Source organism: Girardinichthys multiradiatus, chromosome 3 (genome assembly GCF_021462225.1).
Source record: "Girardinichthys multiradiatus isolate DD_20200921_A chromosome 3, DD_fGirMul_XY1, whole genome shotgun sequence".
Lineage (NCBI taxonomy): Eukaryota > Metazoa > Chordata > Actinopteri > Cyprinodontiformes > Goodeidae > Girardinichthys > Girardinichthys multiradiatus.
The window spans coordinates 31,006,050-31,024,172 of NC_061796.1; the positions used below are offsets into that span (position 1 = coordinate 31,006,050).

General features: G+C 38.1%; 3 protein-coding genes across 3 annotated transcripts; 2 read left to right on the top strand and 1 right to left on the bottom strand.

Annotated features, from left to right (window-relative positions):
- Positions 1-539: 539 nt before the first annotated feature.
- On the top strand, positions 540-4,294 carry LOC124862617 (histone H1.1-like). Its single transcript, XM_047356643.1, has 3 exons — positions 540-894; positions 3,411-3,688; positions 3,824-4,294. Exons 1-3 carry the CDS (start codon positions 654-656, stop codon positions 4,244-4,246), a joined length of 942 nt encoding a protein of 313 aa, XP_047212599.1. The 5' UTR covers positions 540-653; the 3' UTR covers positions 4,247-4,294.
- Positions 4,295-4,450: 156 nt separating this feature from the next.
- Positions 4,451-7,744, bottom strand: emg1 (EMG1 N1-specific pseudouridine methyltransferase). Its single transcript, XM_047356658.1, has 5 exons — positions 7,583-7,744; positions 7,359-7,460; positions 6,940-7,081; positions 5,298-5,503; positions 4,451-5,210 (listed from the first exon to the last, which is right to left on the bottom strand). The coding sequence occupies exons 1-5, from the start codon at positions 7,727-7,729 to the stop codon at positions 5,097-5,099; spliced, it is 711 nt and encodes a 236-aa protein (XP_047212614.1). The 5' UTR covers positions 7,730-7,744; the 3' UTR covers positions 4,451-5,096.
- A 189-nt stretch (positions 7,745-7,933) lies between these two features.
- nop2 (NOP2 nucleolar protein homolog (yeast)) lies at positions 7,934-17,345 on the top strand. The gene is made up of 16 exons (XM_047358291.1): positions 7,934-8,026; positions 9,766-9,887; positions 10,002-10,044; positions 10,125-10,189; positions 11,486-11,781; positions 12,065-12,275; positions 12,367-12,566; positions 12,660-12,749; positions 13,986-14,073; positions 14,180-14,320; positions 14,412-14,551; positions 14,646-14,735; positions 14,843-14,965; positions 16,240-16,337; positions 16,436-16,572; positions 16,661-17,345. The coding sequence occupies exons 2-16, from the start codon at positions 9,782-9,784 to the stop codon at positions 17,083-17,085; spliced, it is 2,253 nt and encodes a 750-aa protein (XP_047214247.1). The 5' UTR covers positions 7,934-8,026; positions 9,766-9,781; the 3' UTR covers positions 17,086-17,345.
- The last annotated feature ends 778 nt before the right edge of the window (positions 17,346-18,123 follow it).

Genomic DNA, 18,123 nt, shown 5'->3' on the forward strand with positions numbered 1-18,123 from the left:
GGTCAGTGATGCTCTGGGCCTGCTTTGCTCTGGAACTGGAAACTTGCAACATGAGGAGGTGCAAGATGGTTTCAGTCAAATATCAGAAAATCACCTCAGGTGACAAAAACAAAAACTTGCTCTATAAGTTCTCAAGATGCTTGTCATGCAGAGATTGATTACGTTTGAGACTGCAGAAGTGAATAAAAGTTTCATTATTATGTTTTATTTGGGGACACCATGTGTAAAATTTGTTGTGTTGAGCTATTAAAATGGTTTTTGTTTGATATGTTTATTGCAAAAAGCTACTAGTTTGTATGGTTTACCAAAAAGCCAAATTTGCACTGGGGTTGAAAAAGTTTAGGTGTCTCAATTTTTGTGGTAACATTTTAAGTTTATCATAATTTGAGAACACAAACACAATAAAAAGTTAATAAACCTTTAAAAACTAACATAAAATAGCTCTGGCAAATCTTAAATGAGTTTAATTGCAGATGTTCTGAGTTGCTATGGAAACAGTTCTTTAAAACAATCATACAAAACTGTTGTTTTTTTCAAAATGCAACAAATTGCAATTTTTGAAAAAAATCTAGTCATTTAAAATTAGCAGCAAGGGGCTTCCATACTTTGGGTTTATGTCTGGGTTATAGAAAAACATCTAAAACGTTTTTAAAATGAGGAGAAAAGCCAGGGTGAAAAAGACCTCACAGGGAGTTGTACGACATAGTGCTTCCACCTGTTTTATAACTGAAGAGAAAACACTTTTAGGTGGGATGAAACAGCCGGATAATCTCTCCAAAAATCCAGCTGGAAGAGGTCTTGGAAAAGCCGGAGCCAAGCGTCTGGGCCGGCTACTGAAACGGGTCATTCAGCCCAAGGAGGAGCCGGCAGGAAAAGGAAAAGCTACTTTGCCAAGTGAGTAAAATCTAAGCAAAGCTAGAGGTTAACTGTTGCAGCCGTAGCTTTAGCTCATCTGGTTTCTTTAACATTTTAACTGCTCAGTGAACATTTTTAAAATTGGGACCTTCATATTTAACTTCTAAATTATTCATATTTTACACATTCTTTAGTTATTTAACAATACAAAATAAAAGTATGTTTACTTCAACTATAATTTAATTTATTTTAATCAATGAAATTGACAATTCTATAGCATTTTTTTTCTAACAATATGCCAGTTTGGATTCTTGGACAAGAAAACAACTTTTAAAAGATTACATTTTAGGACTTTTAATTAAAAATAACATTTATTCCTTTAGGCTTATTGGTTATTTTTTATGGAATTGTATTTGCATTGTAAAAATCCAAAATCGCATCTTATGCTTCATAATTTATCGTGTAAAGTCTAAGTAAATATGTGTATATGTAATAAAACCTCCAAAATATACATTGAAGTGAAATGGAGAAAAAAGGAGCAATAGAGAGAGTTGAATATCTTCTTGGATGCAACATTTATAGCGATGAGCTGCATGGTAGCGTCTTTGTTAGTAGTTATCATTGTTGCTTGGCAGCTAGAAGGCCCTGGGTTTGAATCAAGGTCAATTTGCATAGTATCCCTGTGCCGTTCTAGATTCTTTATGTGTAGTCCAGCTTCCTTCAGTCTCCCAAAAACATGTTGCTACTTTTACTTGTATTTTATTTCTACTTTTAATTGTTTTATCTGTTTTTCCGATGTTTCTAATGTTTTATTCATTTATTTTAATCATTCTTATTGTACAACACTTAGGTCCGTGCTTGCTGTGTTTAAAGTGCTTTATAAATAAAGATGGCATGATCGTGGCCTACGGGACATCTTACAACAGGGGAAATAAAACTGCACAGTGATGATAATACTGTGGTATATACACTGACTTTTTTTAGGTTCACCTTGCTAGTACCAGGTTGGACCTTCAGAGCCGCTTTAATTCTTGATGGTGTAGGTTCAGTGATCTATTGTAAACATTCCTCAAAGATTTTGGTCCATCTTTACATTAAAGCATCGCCTACTTGATGCAGATTTGATTAGACGCTGATCAGTTGGTACTAAGGGACTCAGTGTGTTCCGAGAAAATATCCACCCACACCATTGCAACACCACCACCAGACTGAAGTGTTGATACACAGCAGGATGGATCCATGCTTTACTGTTGTTTAATCTAAATTCTGACCGTACCATCTGAATGTCCCAGCTGACTATTAAACTCAGGCTCTGTGAATTGTAGCCTCAGTTTCCTGTTTTTAGCTGACAGCATTTACATCTGGTGTAGTCTCCTGCTGCTGCAGTCCACCTGTTTCAAGGTTCAATGTGTTTTGCTTTCAAAAATTGTATTTTGTATCCTTTAGTTCTAAGGGCTATTTGAGCTACTGTTCCCTTTCTATCATCTCAAACCAGTCTGCCCATTCTCCTCTGAGATTAACAAGGTATTTTCATTCACACAACTGCTGCTCATTGGATAATTTATCTGTTTCAGATCCTTCTCTGTAAATGGTCCAGTGAGTGAATATCCTAGTAGGTCAGCAGTTTCTGAAATACTCAGACAGTCTCTTCTGACACTGATAACCATGACACGATCAAAGTTAATTAAATCCCCTTTCTTTCCCATTTGGATGCTTGGTTTGACCTTCAGCAAGTCGTCTTTACCACTACATACCTAAATGCCTTGAATTGCTGACGTGACAGGCTCTGTTAACAAGCATTTGAACAAGCATACCTAATAAAGTGACCAGTACATAATAATGAAAGTCAAAACCCACTCAGTCACAGTTCAGTGATACCTACTGCCTAACAATGAATATCCACTTTAACATAACTTCTCTTCTAACTATTCTCCATATAAAGCTGAGACCGTCCTTTACACCATTTTTGTTAATGCTTTAGGCCAGAGGTCTCGAACGCCTGCCCTAGAGGGACTGTGTCCTGCAACGTTTAAAAGTATCCCTGGTCCAACACACCTAAATCAAATCATCTTATACCAAAGTCTCCTCAACTGACTTGTTTCAATGTAGAGAAGCAATGACCAAACTCCCTGGGAGACCAGCCATACTAAGGAAGAACACCATTTCTGTCTTTTGGCTGTGATCAATATACCCATAAGCACAAGTGAAGGTCAGGACATAGCTTGACTTTTTGGCTCAGCTTTTTCTTAAGTCTGTAAAGGACAGACCGGAGCAATGTCTGCTTTACTGCAGAAGAGGCCCCAATCCATCTATCCACCTTCTGCTTCATCCTACCATCACCTATGAATACGAAACCGGGATATTTGAAACCCTCGTCCTGCGTAGCATCCTTACCCTCAAATTGGAGTAAGCGGTCCACCTTTTCAGGGATTGATCTTTGCCTCAAGTGGGGAAGTTCAAGGATCATTGTCTTTAATACCTTATTGTTTATTTTGACTTTTGTAAACAGGATAAGGGGATTGCACCCATCACATATAAACCTTCTCATGTTTCAGAGACTCCTGTCCGTCTTTTCAAGCATCAGATTGAAACAAAGGCTAATATTGCACCCAAGGAAAAATCCACAAAGCAGATTTCCAAAGTCATCCTCAGCGTAGTCTCCCAGTGCAAACACAGAGGTGGTATCTCCATGACCGAGCTAAAGCAGACACTGGCTGCTGAAGGCTACAATGTTGCAAAGAAAAATCGTCAGATTAACACAGTGACGGAGCGGCTGGTCAACGAGACTCTGGTACGAACTACGAGAAACACCTCATTCAAACTCAACAATAAGGTAAAAACTGAATCTATGCCTTTAAATGAGCAATGTTAATTTCAGTATGCTCCGGTGTTGATTTAAAATTTGAGTAAGGGATTTGTCAAACATAAAATCAGCTTTATTTTACACCTTTTACTTCTTACAAAACAGAAAGTAATGGAAACGCCAACAGCAGAGGTGAACACAGAAAAATCTCCGAAGCCCACATGGAAGCTGAGGGGGAAGACTGCAGCCACCAAATCACCTGAAGGAGCAACCAGGTCACAGAAAAAAGACAGAAAGACGCAAAAAGCAAGAGACAGAACACAAAAACTGAAAGGAAGTACCGGCAGAGCAGCAGTAAAGTCCCAGAAACAAAGACCGGCACGTAAATCCAGAGAAAACCCCCGAAAACCAGCCAGGAAGAAACCCCAGCTGGCAAAGAACCGAACCATACAAGTTCAGAGGCCACCAGCAAAGGCTAAAAGAACACAGAGACAACCAAAGCAGGTCAAATCTTCTCAGAGGGGACAACCACAAAGACGTCCTAAAAGGTTGCAGATGCAGCACCGTCAGAACACCAGAAGAGCCTAGACACGCTTAAGATTGGCAATAAATCACAATATTTTTAGCAACATGAAATTGTTTACCTTTCTTTGTTGGACATAAACTTTTCATCCATTTATTTAATCTCCTCCTTAGAACTTCTTTTTATTGAAGAAGCAGTCCACCTATTATTGAAGTGAAATCTTTGTGTGACCTCTTTGTTTAGGATTTTAATAGAAAAAAGAAACACTCTTTCCTAATACATTTTATTTCAAACGTTGTGTGGCCTATTGTGATATAAAAAAGATGTTTTGTTATTGGACAATATTAGATACAAAAATAACCATAAGGTCCAAACACCATCATATACAGGGAGAAAAAACACAAACACAATTTTTACAGCCATTTTAGTATCGATTATGTAGCAGATAGCACTCAAATGTACCATCATGACTCATCTCCATGTGTAGCTACAGAAAGCTCTATTGAATGCTGAACTGGTCAGAAACATGGAGATACTGAAGGACTGAACAGATGAGAAAAACCAATAATTTTTAAACCTATAATCACTTTAAACTCGAAAACAAAGCCTTTCCACCCCAGGCAATTATCTCATTATAATGAATAAAAGATTTATGTTGTCCAGAGACCATGTAAAACTGATCTCATTATGATAAGACAATGACTTTTACTTTAATGTGATGACAAAATAATTTTCTCATTATCCTTGAGAAAACCTCACAAAAATAATATTCATGGTGGGAATGGGCCTTCCCATAGTTGTTTAAGTGGCAACGCTCAGAATTTGTTCCAGTAATTCTAGTCCACTGTAGTAAGGCCCATGTTATTACAGTTGTTTCTGTTCTGGATGCATCAGCAGTTTATTATAATCTGTTTGTCACAGGATACCCCACACCTCCTCAAACGCGGAGCACATTTTGGCACAGGTCAAAGCTGCAGAGAGGGGGTAATTACTTATGGAGACGGTCTGCTCTGTGTAGTCCACTTTAACCTGACAAAAATAAATAAATAAATAAAAACATTGGTTACATTGACAAAATATCTGAAACCATGAAAGAGACACCATCTGTATCCTCACCGCGCCATGAGCAAATGCTCCGATCACCACTGCTGCAGGGCCATCTGGTACCACCGTCCGAGCATTAACGGCCTCCCCTGCAGAGAAGGAGGTGGCGATGCGGGGGCAGCCGGGGGGCAGGTGGTCAGACACTGGATTTTTAATCATCTTCAACAGCTTCTGAGGACCATCAGCGGCTCTGACACTCAACTTGTGCAGCAGCTGAACTTTAGCGTCCGAGAGAGACAAAACGTTTATTGAAGAGATAAAGAAAAAATCTGGTTTTGCACACACAGTGCCTTGCAGAGGTCTTCATACCCCTCTAACTGTTCCACACTTTGTTACTTTATAACTACAACCTTTGATGTATTTCATTGGGATATTATTAGAGGTGCAACAATTGCAGTTTTTTGGCTGATCACCGATCTTTAAAAAACCCGACCTGGCGATTCAGATGTTTTTTTTTAAACTGACACTGTCTGGTGTTATAATGTCACAGTGCACCTTCAAAGTTCCAATCTCATTTTATTGAAAACCACTGAACAATACCTGTGAAACAATACTAACTGGTCTTAACTACTCTCAAATATAAATAAAACTTTTAGAGCATTGCAAGTCCTTCAGTCTTTCTTTTTTCACATTTTAAAAAGAAACAAAACTTGCACTATAGGTTATATAAGTAGATAAGATCGGTGGATAAGATCAGTTTCACATGAAAATATCGGCCGATAACCGATCTCCCAAAATTAAGGAAGTCGGGGCACCCCTAGGTTTTATGTGACTAACCAACACAAAGCAGTGTATAATTGTGAGGTTGAGGGAAATGATGAATGGTTTTAAACAGTTTTTACAAATAAAAAATCTTAAAGTCTGGCAGTCATTTCTATGAAGCCCCCTTTAATGTTCAGACGTCCCCTGATTAATTGAGTCCACCTGTGTGTAATCTATAGCTGTTCTGTGAAGGTCTCAAAGGTTCGTTAGAAAACATTAGCATGCAACCAGTTTCATAAAGACCACAGATCTCAGCAGACAGGTCAGGGAGAAAGTTATTGGGAGGTTTAAAGTAGGGTTAGGTTATAAAGCAATGTTCCATGTACATTGACAAGTCAAGCAAGGACAGCATGAATCAGAGAAACAGCGCAAAGGCCCGTGGGAACTCCAAAGTAGCAGTAGAGATCCACAGCTCAGGTGGGGGAAACCGTTGACAAAAAGCTATCAGTTTTTCATGCCACAAATCTTGGCTTTATGGAACAGTGGCAATAGGAAAGACTTTGTTGAAAGTGAACCTTAAGAAGTCCCACTTGCAGTTTGCCATAAGCCATTTAGTTGACACAGCTGACATCTGGAAGAAGATGCTCTGATCAGATGAGACCTTCAACCTTTTGGCCAATCTGCAAATCAGGAAATGTCTGACCAAAAATTAAAGTATAATGATGACCCTATGCATTCAGCCAGAGATACAATTGAATGTTCTCTACATTAAAACAAAATCCTGTGTTAAAAAAACTATGTATAATTTCCTTCCACTACGCAATAATCCACCACTTTGTGTTGGACATTCACAGAAAATACATTCAAGTTTGTGGCTGCAATGTATCAACAGTTCAAGGGGTGGAAAGACTTTTGTAAGCCACTGCAGAAAAAAAAGAAACAGTAGACATACCCATTAAGCCACAGAACCGGGTAAACGTTCTCGGGATGCGGGTCTGCGGGTTAATCTCTATTAACGCGTTTTTCTCTGTGTGGATGTAAACCTGCAACAGGCCTGCCCTGTTCAGCGGACTGTCCATCAGCATGAGCAGACACTGAAATTAAGCAAATTAAGACACATGTTGTTTCCATACCTTAAGTAACTTAAACATACACAACCACAAAAAATCCATCAAATCAAGGATTATGATGTTTTAAAGATGATTAAGGAAAGATTTCGACTCTTTCTTCAAGATCTCTGAATTTCTAAATAGATATAAAATGTTTGAAGCTCTTAGAAGAATTGGGAAAAAATGGACTTAATTTATTCATAATTCAGAATAAATAAAGATGTTAAAAAGCTGTTAAGACCGATGTAAGGTTGGTGTTTACCTGATGTGTGATATCTGGTCTTATGTGCCCCGGGTCTCTTCCACTTTTGATGATCATGTTTTTGTGCTGGTCGCAGTTTAACAACTCAAACGTTTTACCAACCTAAAAGACACCAAACAAAACAGCAACAGCCAAGTCTCGGTATTAAAATCCATTCATAGTGTTAGCTGGTCACAGATGTCTGCTGGTTGTAGTGGTAATTAACAGCAGCGTTTTGCTCTAACCTTCACTGTTTCTAGCGATGCTCCCTCCAGAATAACAACGAGCCTCCTTTCAGCCATTCGGTCATAGAGGTTGCTTTTGCCCGTTTTTGCAGCTTTTGGTTCATATTCATCCAGATGTTCCAGACCACGCTTCTTCCCAGAGGCCATGAGTACTTGTTTAGTCGCAGAAAGTTGACGTCAGCACGGGAGAACGCGTGGAATATAAAAAAAGAAAATGTTAATAAAAATTACCCAAAGCAATGTGTTTATATTACCTAATCTACTTTTTTACGGAAATGATCAGTGAGAACTTTTACTATTTTGTTAAAATAAACCTAAAAATATTAGAATGCCACGCAGGATTATTACGTCATTTCTGTGCGCCGGATGTTCTCCTGCAACGTGTTGAAGGGAGTTCACGTGTGGAAACCTGAAAGTCTGAAGTCAAAAAGCATCGGTTTGCTGGTGAGTGTTTGTGTCTAATGTAGTTAAGCTAAAAATCAACGCAGTTTTCATAAACGAAACATTTTAAATCGCCAACGGGAGGCGTTGAAGTTGCTCTTGCTTTAAAAAGGGTCGTTATTTTGTAATCAAATTCGTTTATCCCTGTGAGCTTTAGCGTTAGCTCGCCCTTCTCATAATTTTGCAGCTTCGTAGATCTAAACCAGGCAGCAAACAACACAGTCAAGTAAGTAACACTGGTTATAATTACCTATATTACATAAAGATACGTGTTTGTTTAGAATGCATTGCCCTCATTTACGCACAAGTTATCTGCCGCAACTAAATAAAACAGTTCGTGTCTCCTGCATATCCCAGTAAAATATTTGCGACCTCTTCTGCGATGTATTAACTTCAATCGTTTTCTGCCCTGTTGCCATAAGTATTTTTCTGCACCTCTAACATGGAACAGAGGCATATTGGCACTTTCCCAGTCAGTAAAGATTGTCTATAGCTGCAGTTGAGTTTAATATATTATGTACATTAATACTAAGTATTTATGTTGTTTTAAGATTTTTATATATTAAATCCGTCAATGACCATACTTACAGTTCCCTTTTTGTGTATTTCTACGAATATAATAAAATAAATAGCCAAAGTGATTGGAAACAGGCAGACTATGTACATAAACCAGAACCCTACATTTCCAGTTTGTTTCCATCTTCACCCAGTTATCCAAAAATTTGTTAAAAAAAGAAAATAGAACTTAAAAATGAGAATAAAACATAATTCATAAAAATACAATGAGACTAGGATATTTACCTAAGAAATATCCCCCACTGTGATCTATTTTTCACCACTCTGTATAGGCTAGTTACATTTTATACATAAATTAGGAATTTACCTGGTAGTCTGTTGCATTAAAATGCTGAAGCTATAGTAAAGGAAACGCCAAAAATCATACACAGAAGAAATATAAAATGCATTGTTGTTTGCATCATGTTCTGTGAATATTGTTTTGTTTTTAGCAAAGACTGAGGAGCAGGTTGATACAGAGCAAGTCTAGAAGAAAACCTGTTGGAAGCTGAAAAACACTTAAACTGGCAGTCAGAGCTACAATCAAATGATTTAGATCAGAGCTTATGCATGTGTTAAAATGGCCCAGTCAAAGTTCAGTCTTAAATCCTATTGACACTATGTGCACCTGCTGAACTGTAAAAGACCTTGGAAAGTAACTGTGGTTTTATAAATGAATTGAAATGTAATTTGATCTGTTTACGTGTTATATTTAATTGTTTGTTTGAAGCAGTGGTGGTTATTTAGCCTAGTGGCTGTTAGGAGGAAAGATGGTAAATGACCTACATTTACTATAGATTGTAGAAAGATCTATTATAGCTCTGCATCAATCAGTCGCAAAAGGAGCGCTCCATGGGGTAGAAAACAATGACCACAAGTGCTGCCAGGAGCTCAACATAACTATTGTTTATTTCAATGTCCTTATTGGTCCAAGCTACATAGAGGCACTGTAGGCGACATAAAGAGCCGCCTTTTGGCTGCAGATCTGCAGGCTATGTTGTAATGAAATTGTAGCCCTCTCTATGTCAGACCCAGTGTGATGATGTATATTCTATTAATTAAAGATCAGTCGTTTTCACTGATCAATAAGTAATTAACAGATGTCGTTAGGGCAAAGGAGCGGTGATATCGGTTTAATCATACAGTATGTCTTTATTTGAGCACATCCTCTGCTTTTTCATTTCCAGGCTTTAGCTCATAATCATGGGTCGGAAGCTGGATCCCACCAACAAGGTGAAGAGGGGGCCGGGTAAGAAAGCCAGAAAGCAGAAGGGAGCAGAAGTTGAATTGGCCAACTTTATAACAGAAGGTAAGTATCTTTTTCCTTATCCTTAATAAAACAAAAGCATGAACTCAACACCACATAACATGCTGCTGGCTGCTTTTACTGCTGCTTGTGTATAACATGGTATTGTCTTTGCAGAAGATACAGGACCAAAACGTTTGTCAAGTAGAGGCAGAAAAAGGTAATAGGTGGACTGTTTAGACCATTTTGAATACAGCTGCATTGTTTGCAAGGTGTTTAGTAATGTTTGCAATTTTTCAGAGCTGCTAAGAGAGTTCAGAACCCGAAAAAGCCGGGGGATGTTTCTGAGACGCAACCAAAAAAAGGTAAACGCACCAATCTGAATCTCTGTGCAGGACGTGTTTTAAAAATAGAATTAAACCAAACCACCAAACCCATGTTTTATGTGCCTTTGGATTCATTCAGCACAAAGTAAGCTATTTTAACTTCTGTCCACATTAACAGATATTTTGCAAATCTGTTTTCTGATTTTCAGCTGCACATCTGATCCACCTGCAGACTCAATTTTAATTGGGAAAAACAGATACTTCCAAAGTGGAGATTTTTTAAAACTCTGTTTTAGAGATTCTATGTAGAAGGAATATCAAGAAATTAACAACAATGGAGTAGATGCCAACTTTAATCATGCCCGCTGTTGCTTTCTGTGTTGCTTTCCTGAGCAACGGTCGAATTATACTTTTCTTCTCACATCTATTTTTTCTTTACTGTCATTCATTACCTTTTTCAGCTTTATTTTGAAGTTTAATGGAAACAGAGTCAGGACAAAGCAAGCAGCTGTGACAGATGGCAAACTGTCAGAAGCACAAATAGTGTTTCATACGTTTAGTGTTGCAACAGCCATATTGGATATAAAACTCGGGGCAGCTCGATGATCTCCAGCCTTCCTGGTATTCAACGTTCTGCCTTCATGTGGTGATCTTGTAATGCCAAGTAGGAAGTCAGGAGACTGACTTCTGAGTATAAGCAGAATGCACCATTAAAAACATGAACATTTTAAGGGAAAGCAACCCAACCTGAGCATGGCTCAAGCAGTGCTAGACTAAAGATTCTCCCAAAACAATATTTTTTTTTTCCTGCTGACAGTTTGTATTTCATTAAACCGGTTTCACACATGTGGCTGTGCAACCTCTGTTACGAACACTTTCCTCTAGTGTCTGAATGCATTAAAATGGAGAGAAATACTTCATGGGCTTGTATTTCTGCAAATGGTTAGCACCACGACAATTAGCAAATCCCGCTGGTTTTCTGAGATCTGACATCACTTCCAGATCTGAGCTCTGACATCCAAGACAAGGCAAACACAACCTTGATTTATTCATTTATAGCCATATTATAACCACCTGCTGGCTGGGCTTAGATATTAGATATGATCCCACAGACAAAGTTGACAAAATGGAAGTAAAAAAAAAAACATTTTTAAATGTGGTTTATTAATTCCTCGATGCAGAAAAATGAGAGAATATTGACCAAACAATAATCATGTGTTGTTCACTGCGACTAAATTAAATACTTTCTGAAGTTATTTTTTTTATAGCTTTCTTAAAGGCTTCTTTACCTGATGTTCTGATTAAAAATATGTTTCTCATTATTTCTGCCCAAAGGATTCAGTGATGAGAACAGTAAATGGTTGAAACCTACAAAGAGAAAGCGTAAAATTGATGAAACTGGAAGTGGGGATGACAGTGAGGACCAGTGGGAAGATGAGGTGGATGAGAAAGAGGAAGAGCAGGTGCATCTGCAAAAGAAGGGAGGAAAAGAACAAGAACTGGGATTGAAAAACCTGGAAGAAGCTGATGATGATGAGGAAGATGATGATGAAGAAATGGTTGACGACTATGGTGCTGATGATGTCAGTGGAGATGAAGATAAGGAGGAGGATGACAGTGATGGAGATGATGTATGTGATCTGATTTAGCTTTTTTAAAATTTTTTATTTAATTATTAAGGAATGAATGTTTTAAAGAAAAGTTGGCATTTAAAAGTTGATCTTCAATGCTTTAGTGTTTGATGGATACTTGTTATTTGCATCTAAAATGCTTCTTAGAAGTTCCTGAGGCTTCACAGTTGGATGTTGAATAAGTTCTCGGGCCATTAGATCAGAGGCCTCACTCTGCTCAGACTGGAAGGAGTCGATTTTAAAAATGATGACTTATTTAACTCTTTGATTTGATCCACTTTAGCTTCTTCCCATTGAACGTGCTGCCAAAAAACAGAAAGGAATGAAGGAATCAATGGCTCTAAGCAGCGATGAAGATGAGGAGGAAGATGATGATGATGATAAGAATGAGCAGAAATCAGATTCTGACATGGATGAGGAGGACACCATTCAAACTAACATAGATGATGTGGATAACTTCAGATTGCCCTCTGCTGAAGAGAGCGAGAAGGAGGGTGAGTCTGTGGTTTCAGTGAAATCTGACATCAAATCAACAGGAAATCTTCGGCAAATGATCAAACCTTCATCTCTAACCTGTGTTTTCAGGTGTCCTGTCTCTGGACCTGAAGACAGTCCATCAGAGAATAAAGGACAACATTGATGTCCTCTGTAATTTCTCAGCAAAACGTGAGGAGGGGAAATCCAGGGTGGAGTACCTCTCTCTTCTGAAGAAAGACCTCTGTACTTATTACAGCTACAATGAATTCCTCATTGAGAAATTAATGGACCTCTTCCCTCTCTCGGAGGTCTGTTTTTTGTCTTGCATCTCCAAATGTATGATTTGCTAAAGATTTTGGGTGGCAGCTTGACAAAGAAGTAATTTTCTATTCTTCCGGCAGCTTGTTGACTTCCTTGAAGCCAATGAAATTCAGAGACCGGTCACAATTCGAACCAACACGCTGAAAACAAGGAGGCGGGACCTTGCACAGGTAACCTCCCTGGAATATCTACACTAAACATCTGCACTAATATCATTCTTTATATATATTAATGAACATTATGCATCAGATATACAGAGCCTTTCAGAAATATTAATGCCCCTTGAACATTTTCACATTTTGTCAGGTTATGGCCACAGACCTTTTATTGGGATTTGATGTGATAAACACAAAGCAGCGCATGTTTGTTAAATTAAAGGAAAATGATACATTGTTTTAATATTTCTTTTACAAATTAATAATCTGAAAAAGTTGGCCTGCATTTGTATTCACTCCCCTCAATCAGTACTTTATAGAACCAGTTTGTGCTGCTATTAGATCTGAAGACCTTTTAGCGTATGTCTCTGGTAACATTTCACATTTCCAGAGAAATCTTTGGCTGTTTTTGCAAAGCAGCTAAAACTCAGTCAACTAGGAAGGACAGCACCTTTAAACACCAATTCATTTGAGTCTTGCTACAGATTTTTCAGTGTACTTAGGTCTGGACTTTAACTGGGCCATTTGTAACACATGCATATGCTTTGATCTAAGCCATTCTATCTTGTATGTTTAGCATCCTTATCCTGATTAAAGGTAAACGTCTACACTGTAACAGGTTTTCTTTGAGTTTTGCACAATTTTTAGGTCCATCCATCTTCCCGTCACCTCTGATCACCTCTCCTTAATAACTCAGACATGTGTAGTGCTGTCAACATATTCTCCCACCTGAAATGTGGATCTGTGCACCTCCCTTCAGATTAAAAGAGGCTTTTGCCTGCTTTTTTTATGAATAAAGCTTCCCTTTCTGTCAGAAGAAGTTCATGGGGTATGAATTAGGGATGCACAATATATCGGTATTAAAATCAGCAACAGCTGATTTCAGTAAAAATGTTGCCTATAGATATGGACCCTACAAGTAAATTGGGCCTACATTAATAACCAGTGTTTATTTCTATCCTGTTGTTATTAAGGGAGGCAGAGCTATCGGCCCAGGTTTTTATAGCTTATCTGGACTGCTTGTCAACTTTGATTTACACACATCTTTTTTTTAAAACCTGTTAAAAACAGATTACAGTAATGACACATTTTGGAAAATACTAATATTTAAGTAAAGTAAGTATAAGTAATTTGGTACATTGATTAAAAAAAGATTCTGAAATTTGGCTTTATGGTAATTGATGCAATGCAGACACTAGTTTTAATTAAATTTAAAACAAATTGCATCATTTTGTGTTTATCCCCGTTTAGGCTTTGATCAACAGAGGAGTAAACTTGGACCCACTGGGGAAATGGTCTAAAGTGGGTTTAGTCATCTACGACTCCTCAGTACCTATCGGTACGTTTCACTCCGTTTTCACTTCAACTCTAATTTTAGCCTTACAGTTTTTTCAGGGAGGCATTATCAGACCATAAGAGTTTTGTCATGTTTTGCTTAAATCCAGGTGCAACGCCAGAGTACCTCGCTGGTCATTACATGCTGCAGGGAGCCTCCAGCTTTCTTCCTGTTATGGCGCTCTCTCCACAGGAGGGGGAGCTGGTGTTGGACATGAGCTCAGCTCCTGGAGGAAAAACCTCCTACATTGGTAAGATGTGTTGCGTTTAGTTTTACTCTTTTGTCTGCAAATGATGTGTTGAAGGAAGGCTAAAATTTAAGTTAATTGTCCACACATTTAGCTCAGCTGATGAGAAACACAGGAGTGATTGTAGCTAATGACGCCAGCGCTGACAGACTGAAGAGCGTGGTGGGAAACATTCACCGTCTGGGAGTCACCAACACTGTGGTCAGCAACTACGACGGCAGACAGTTCCCAAAGGTAACCTCTTTCATATGTGTATTTGCAAGATGGTTTAAATAAATGTTGCTACTGTTGTTTATAGGTTACTAACCTTCGGGCATTTTTCCTGCAGGTAATGGGAGGGTTTGACAGAGTGCTGCTTGATGCACCGTGCTCAGGCACAGGAGTCATTGCAAAAGATCCAGCTGTAAAGACCAGTAAGGTAAAACATCACATGTTGTCTTCGTGCATTAGTGTACAGATATCCCTTTTAGTTGAATTTCAATTGTGCATTAAAACATTTTCCCTCTAATCCTGTTTTTCTGTTAGGACGAGGCAGATATCCTGCGCTCTGCTCATCTGCAGAAAGAATTGATTTTATCAGCTATCGACTCTGTAAATGCTGCATCTCCTTCTGGAGGATACCTGGTCTACTGCACATGCTCGATAACTGTATGTGTTAACACAAAATTGGGTTTATGCATGACTACGGTTTGGTTAAACTCAGATTTAAGGTTACTAGAAACAGCGCAATCTGGTCACTGTAACATACTCTGAAAAATGACATGAAATCAACCTTTCATGAAGCATTCAAGCCCATAATCCATGACATCATGTGATATGAAGGATCCTTTCTGTCCCATTCTTACAAGAAAAAATTATTGTAAGAATATACAAATATACAAAAAAATCATTTTTGTAGCAACAAAAAACATTTTGTTTGTGTGGATTTGAAACTGTTGCCAGTTTTATTTTGTTAGCAAATTTTAGCTTTAAGAAGAACTTTAAATTTAATTGATCAGACCAAAACAGTATAAAGTATGAAACCTTGCTTGTTTTAGACGATTGTTTTTGTATAAACAATTGTTAGGATTTTGTTTGATTTTGTTTTTAATTGAGCTGTGTTTATGCAAAGACATTAAAATATGGCCACGTTGTGCATGGCTGTAACGAATTTTAAGAAATGGGTGGATTCTCTCCGGCTTCCTCCCACAGTCCAAAAACATGACTGTTAGGTTAATTGGTCTCTCTAAATTGGCCTCAGGTGTGAATGAGTGTGTGCTTGGTTGTTTGTCTCTGTTGCCCTGCGATGGACTGGCCACCTGTCCAGGGTGTACCCCGCCTCCCACTGCTGGAGATAGGCACCAGCTTCCCCGTGACCCACTATGGAATAAGCGGTATAGATGATGAATGAATGAATATTTCTTTTGAAGTCTTTCATATGTTTTCTAAATTAAATGGAGTAGTCTATGTTCCTTTTGCATTTTTGTGCCATTATGTCCCATTCAAAATTCCCTCTTTGAATACACTGCCACAGCAATTGAATTTCTCTTTTTACAATTTGTTTTTTATTGAAATCAGGTGTTTTCCACTAGGTAAAGATATTTTTTCAGAAACTGTAAACTAACAAACTTCTGTATGTAGGATGGGAAAAAACAACAACTTTTTAACAACATTGCATAAAAAAAGTGGGCACATTTTTGAAACTCCCAGGCTCAGATAACACCCACCGAAAAGTCACTTTTATTGCTAGAACTGGCCTTTAAAGGAGTGAAAAAATCAGAAAACATGCATGTAGAGCCTAAAATGAAGGAACCCCCAAAGTGTCCAACTATTTTCTGTCTACTGGTGCACTCCCTCCCTTTTTGCATGACTGTGCTAGTTTAATTTGTGTGGATGTTTGTCCTGATTTAGCTTTTAAGGTAACCACGTCTGTCTCCTACCAGGTGGAGGAGAATGAGTGGGTGGTGGACTATGCTTTGAAGAAAAGGAACGTCAAATTAGTCCCTTCAGGTCTTGATTTTGGGAAGGAAGGCTTCACCAGGTAATGAAAGTAACCAATCTGTTCCCACAAAGTATTCCTATTTACAGAATAGCAAACACTGATCATTAAACAGAAAAATCCTTTTATATCCTCATCAGTTTCAAGAAATTTAGGTTCCATCCCTCCCTGCGACTCACCCGGCGTTTTTACCCACATTCCCACAACATGGATGGATTTTTTGTGGCCAAATTTAAGAAGTTCTCCAATGTAATCCCATCTGCTTCAGTTGGCAAAGGTAACACTTTCACAAATCTCCGTCTAGGTTAAAATTGTTTCCCTGTTTAGTGTTATGATGACGTAACTGTTTGTGTTGGTCATTACAGAAGACGAGACAACAGACGTTTCTGAGCCGACAGAAGCTACAGACTCCTTGAAAGAGAAACCATCTAAAAGCAAAACGGCTAAGGATGTGGCCCCAGCAAAGACAGATGCCCTAAAGCAAAATGCCAAAACTAATGGAGCAGCAGCTAAGAAATTGGCAACAATCAAGGCTAAAGGACAACGGGACTCTCAGACTGGACCAAAGAAAGCAAAGATTGCCAAAATAGATGGACAGATTATGAAGGGAACCCAGGTGAAGAGCCCTGCAATGAAATCCCCTGACCAGAAAAATCGATCAAAAACTGTCAAAAAACATGGAAGAAGATTTGAGAAAAAGCAAACCAAAAAGGGGAAATCACCCTTGAAGAACAGAATGGGAAAGAATAAATTCAAGAAGATGAAGCACAAGTTGCAAAAAAACAAATAAAAGTTGATATGTGAACAGTGAAATATTTGACATTACAAAGAAACTTTGTAGAGCCTTGTTAAAGAGCCGACTCCACTTCTCTACGTTTAAATAATTGTTTGGGTCGTGCTCTGTTTCAGAGCAGAATGTGTTAAATATGACTTGGATAAATGCTGATGGATTTGATTCACTGTTTTTTCTTTTTATTGGTTCATAATATTTGTAGGTTTGTTGCAGGTGATGTAACCTTCATATCTGATGAAATAAATATCTTAAGACTTTTTCCATCCATTTTTCTGATTCTGGTTAGTGTTATGGTTTTAGTCACTGATCTTAAAGAAAATTGATTTCTGTCATGTAAAAGGACTATTAAAACTTTAGCTAGACGAGTATGCTTCATTTTAGAGTATTTAAAATAAATTTGAACTTGGAAAGTATAGGAAATAACCTTGTTTCCACGAAATAACATGTATTTAACGTATAACGTGAACTGGGAGTTGGGGCCCCACGCAGTCTATGGGTAGCAATGGTTTTTATTGTGTTTAAAAACTGGCTCTTTTCATTTTTATTTAATTTCTTTAAGTACGTGAACACTTTAGACATAAAGCATTAGACGGTTAAGTTTCTTGAAAAATCTGGAAACTCGGATCTGTCCATTTCGAAACGGAAGCTGCCTTGTTTACCTTTTCCAAGATGGCGGCGGGGATGTATTTGGAGCATTATTTGGACAGTAAGCTAGAAATTAGGCTTTAAACCTTGCACATGTTTAGTCTAATTCAGTTAATTCATATTTTTAGATTTAATTATGTGTCACACCTCATGTCTGTCAACTACACGGAGGAAGGCGCTTTAGCCACTGTCCGACGTTTAGTCGGTTTAGGCTCTGTCTATTTCCTGGATAATCGCTTTGTACCGAAGCTATGAGGATGCTGCTGGATTTCCCAAAGCACAGCAACAATGTTTTAATACTTAACGTCGATGTAATTCAGATTATCTTAACCCACAGAAGCCCCCACCAGTGTGGCATTTGTTAAATAAGTTTAAAAGATAATAATTGCA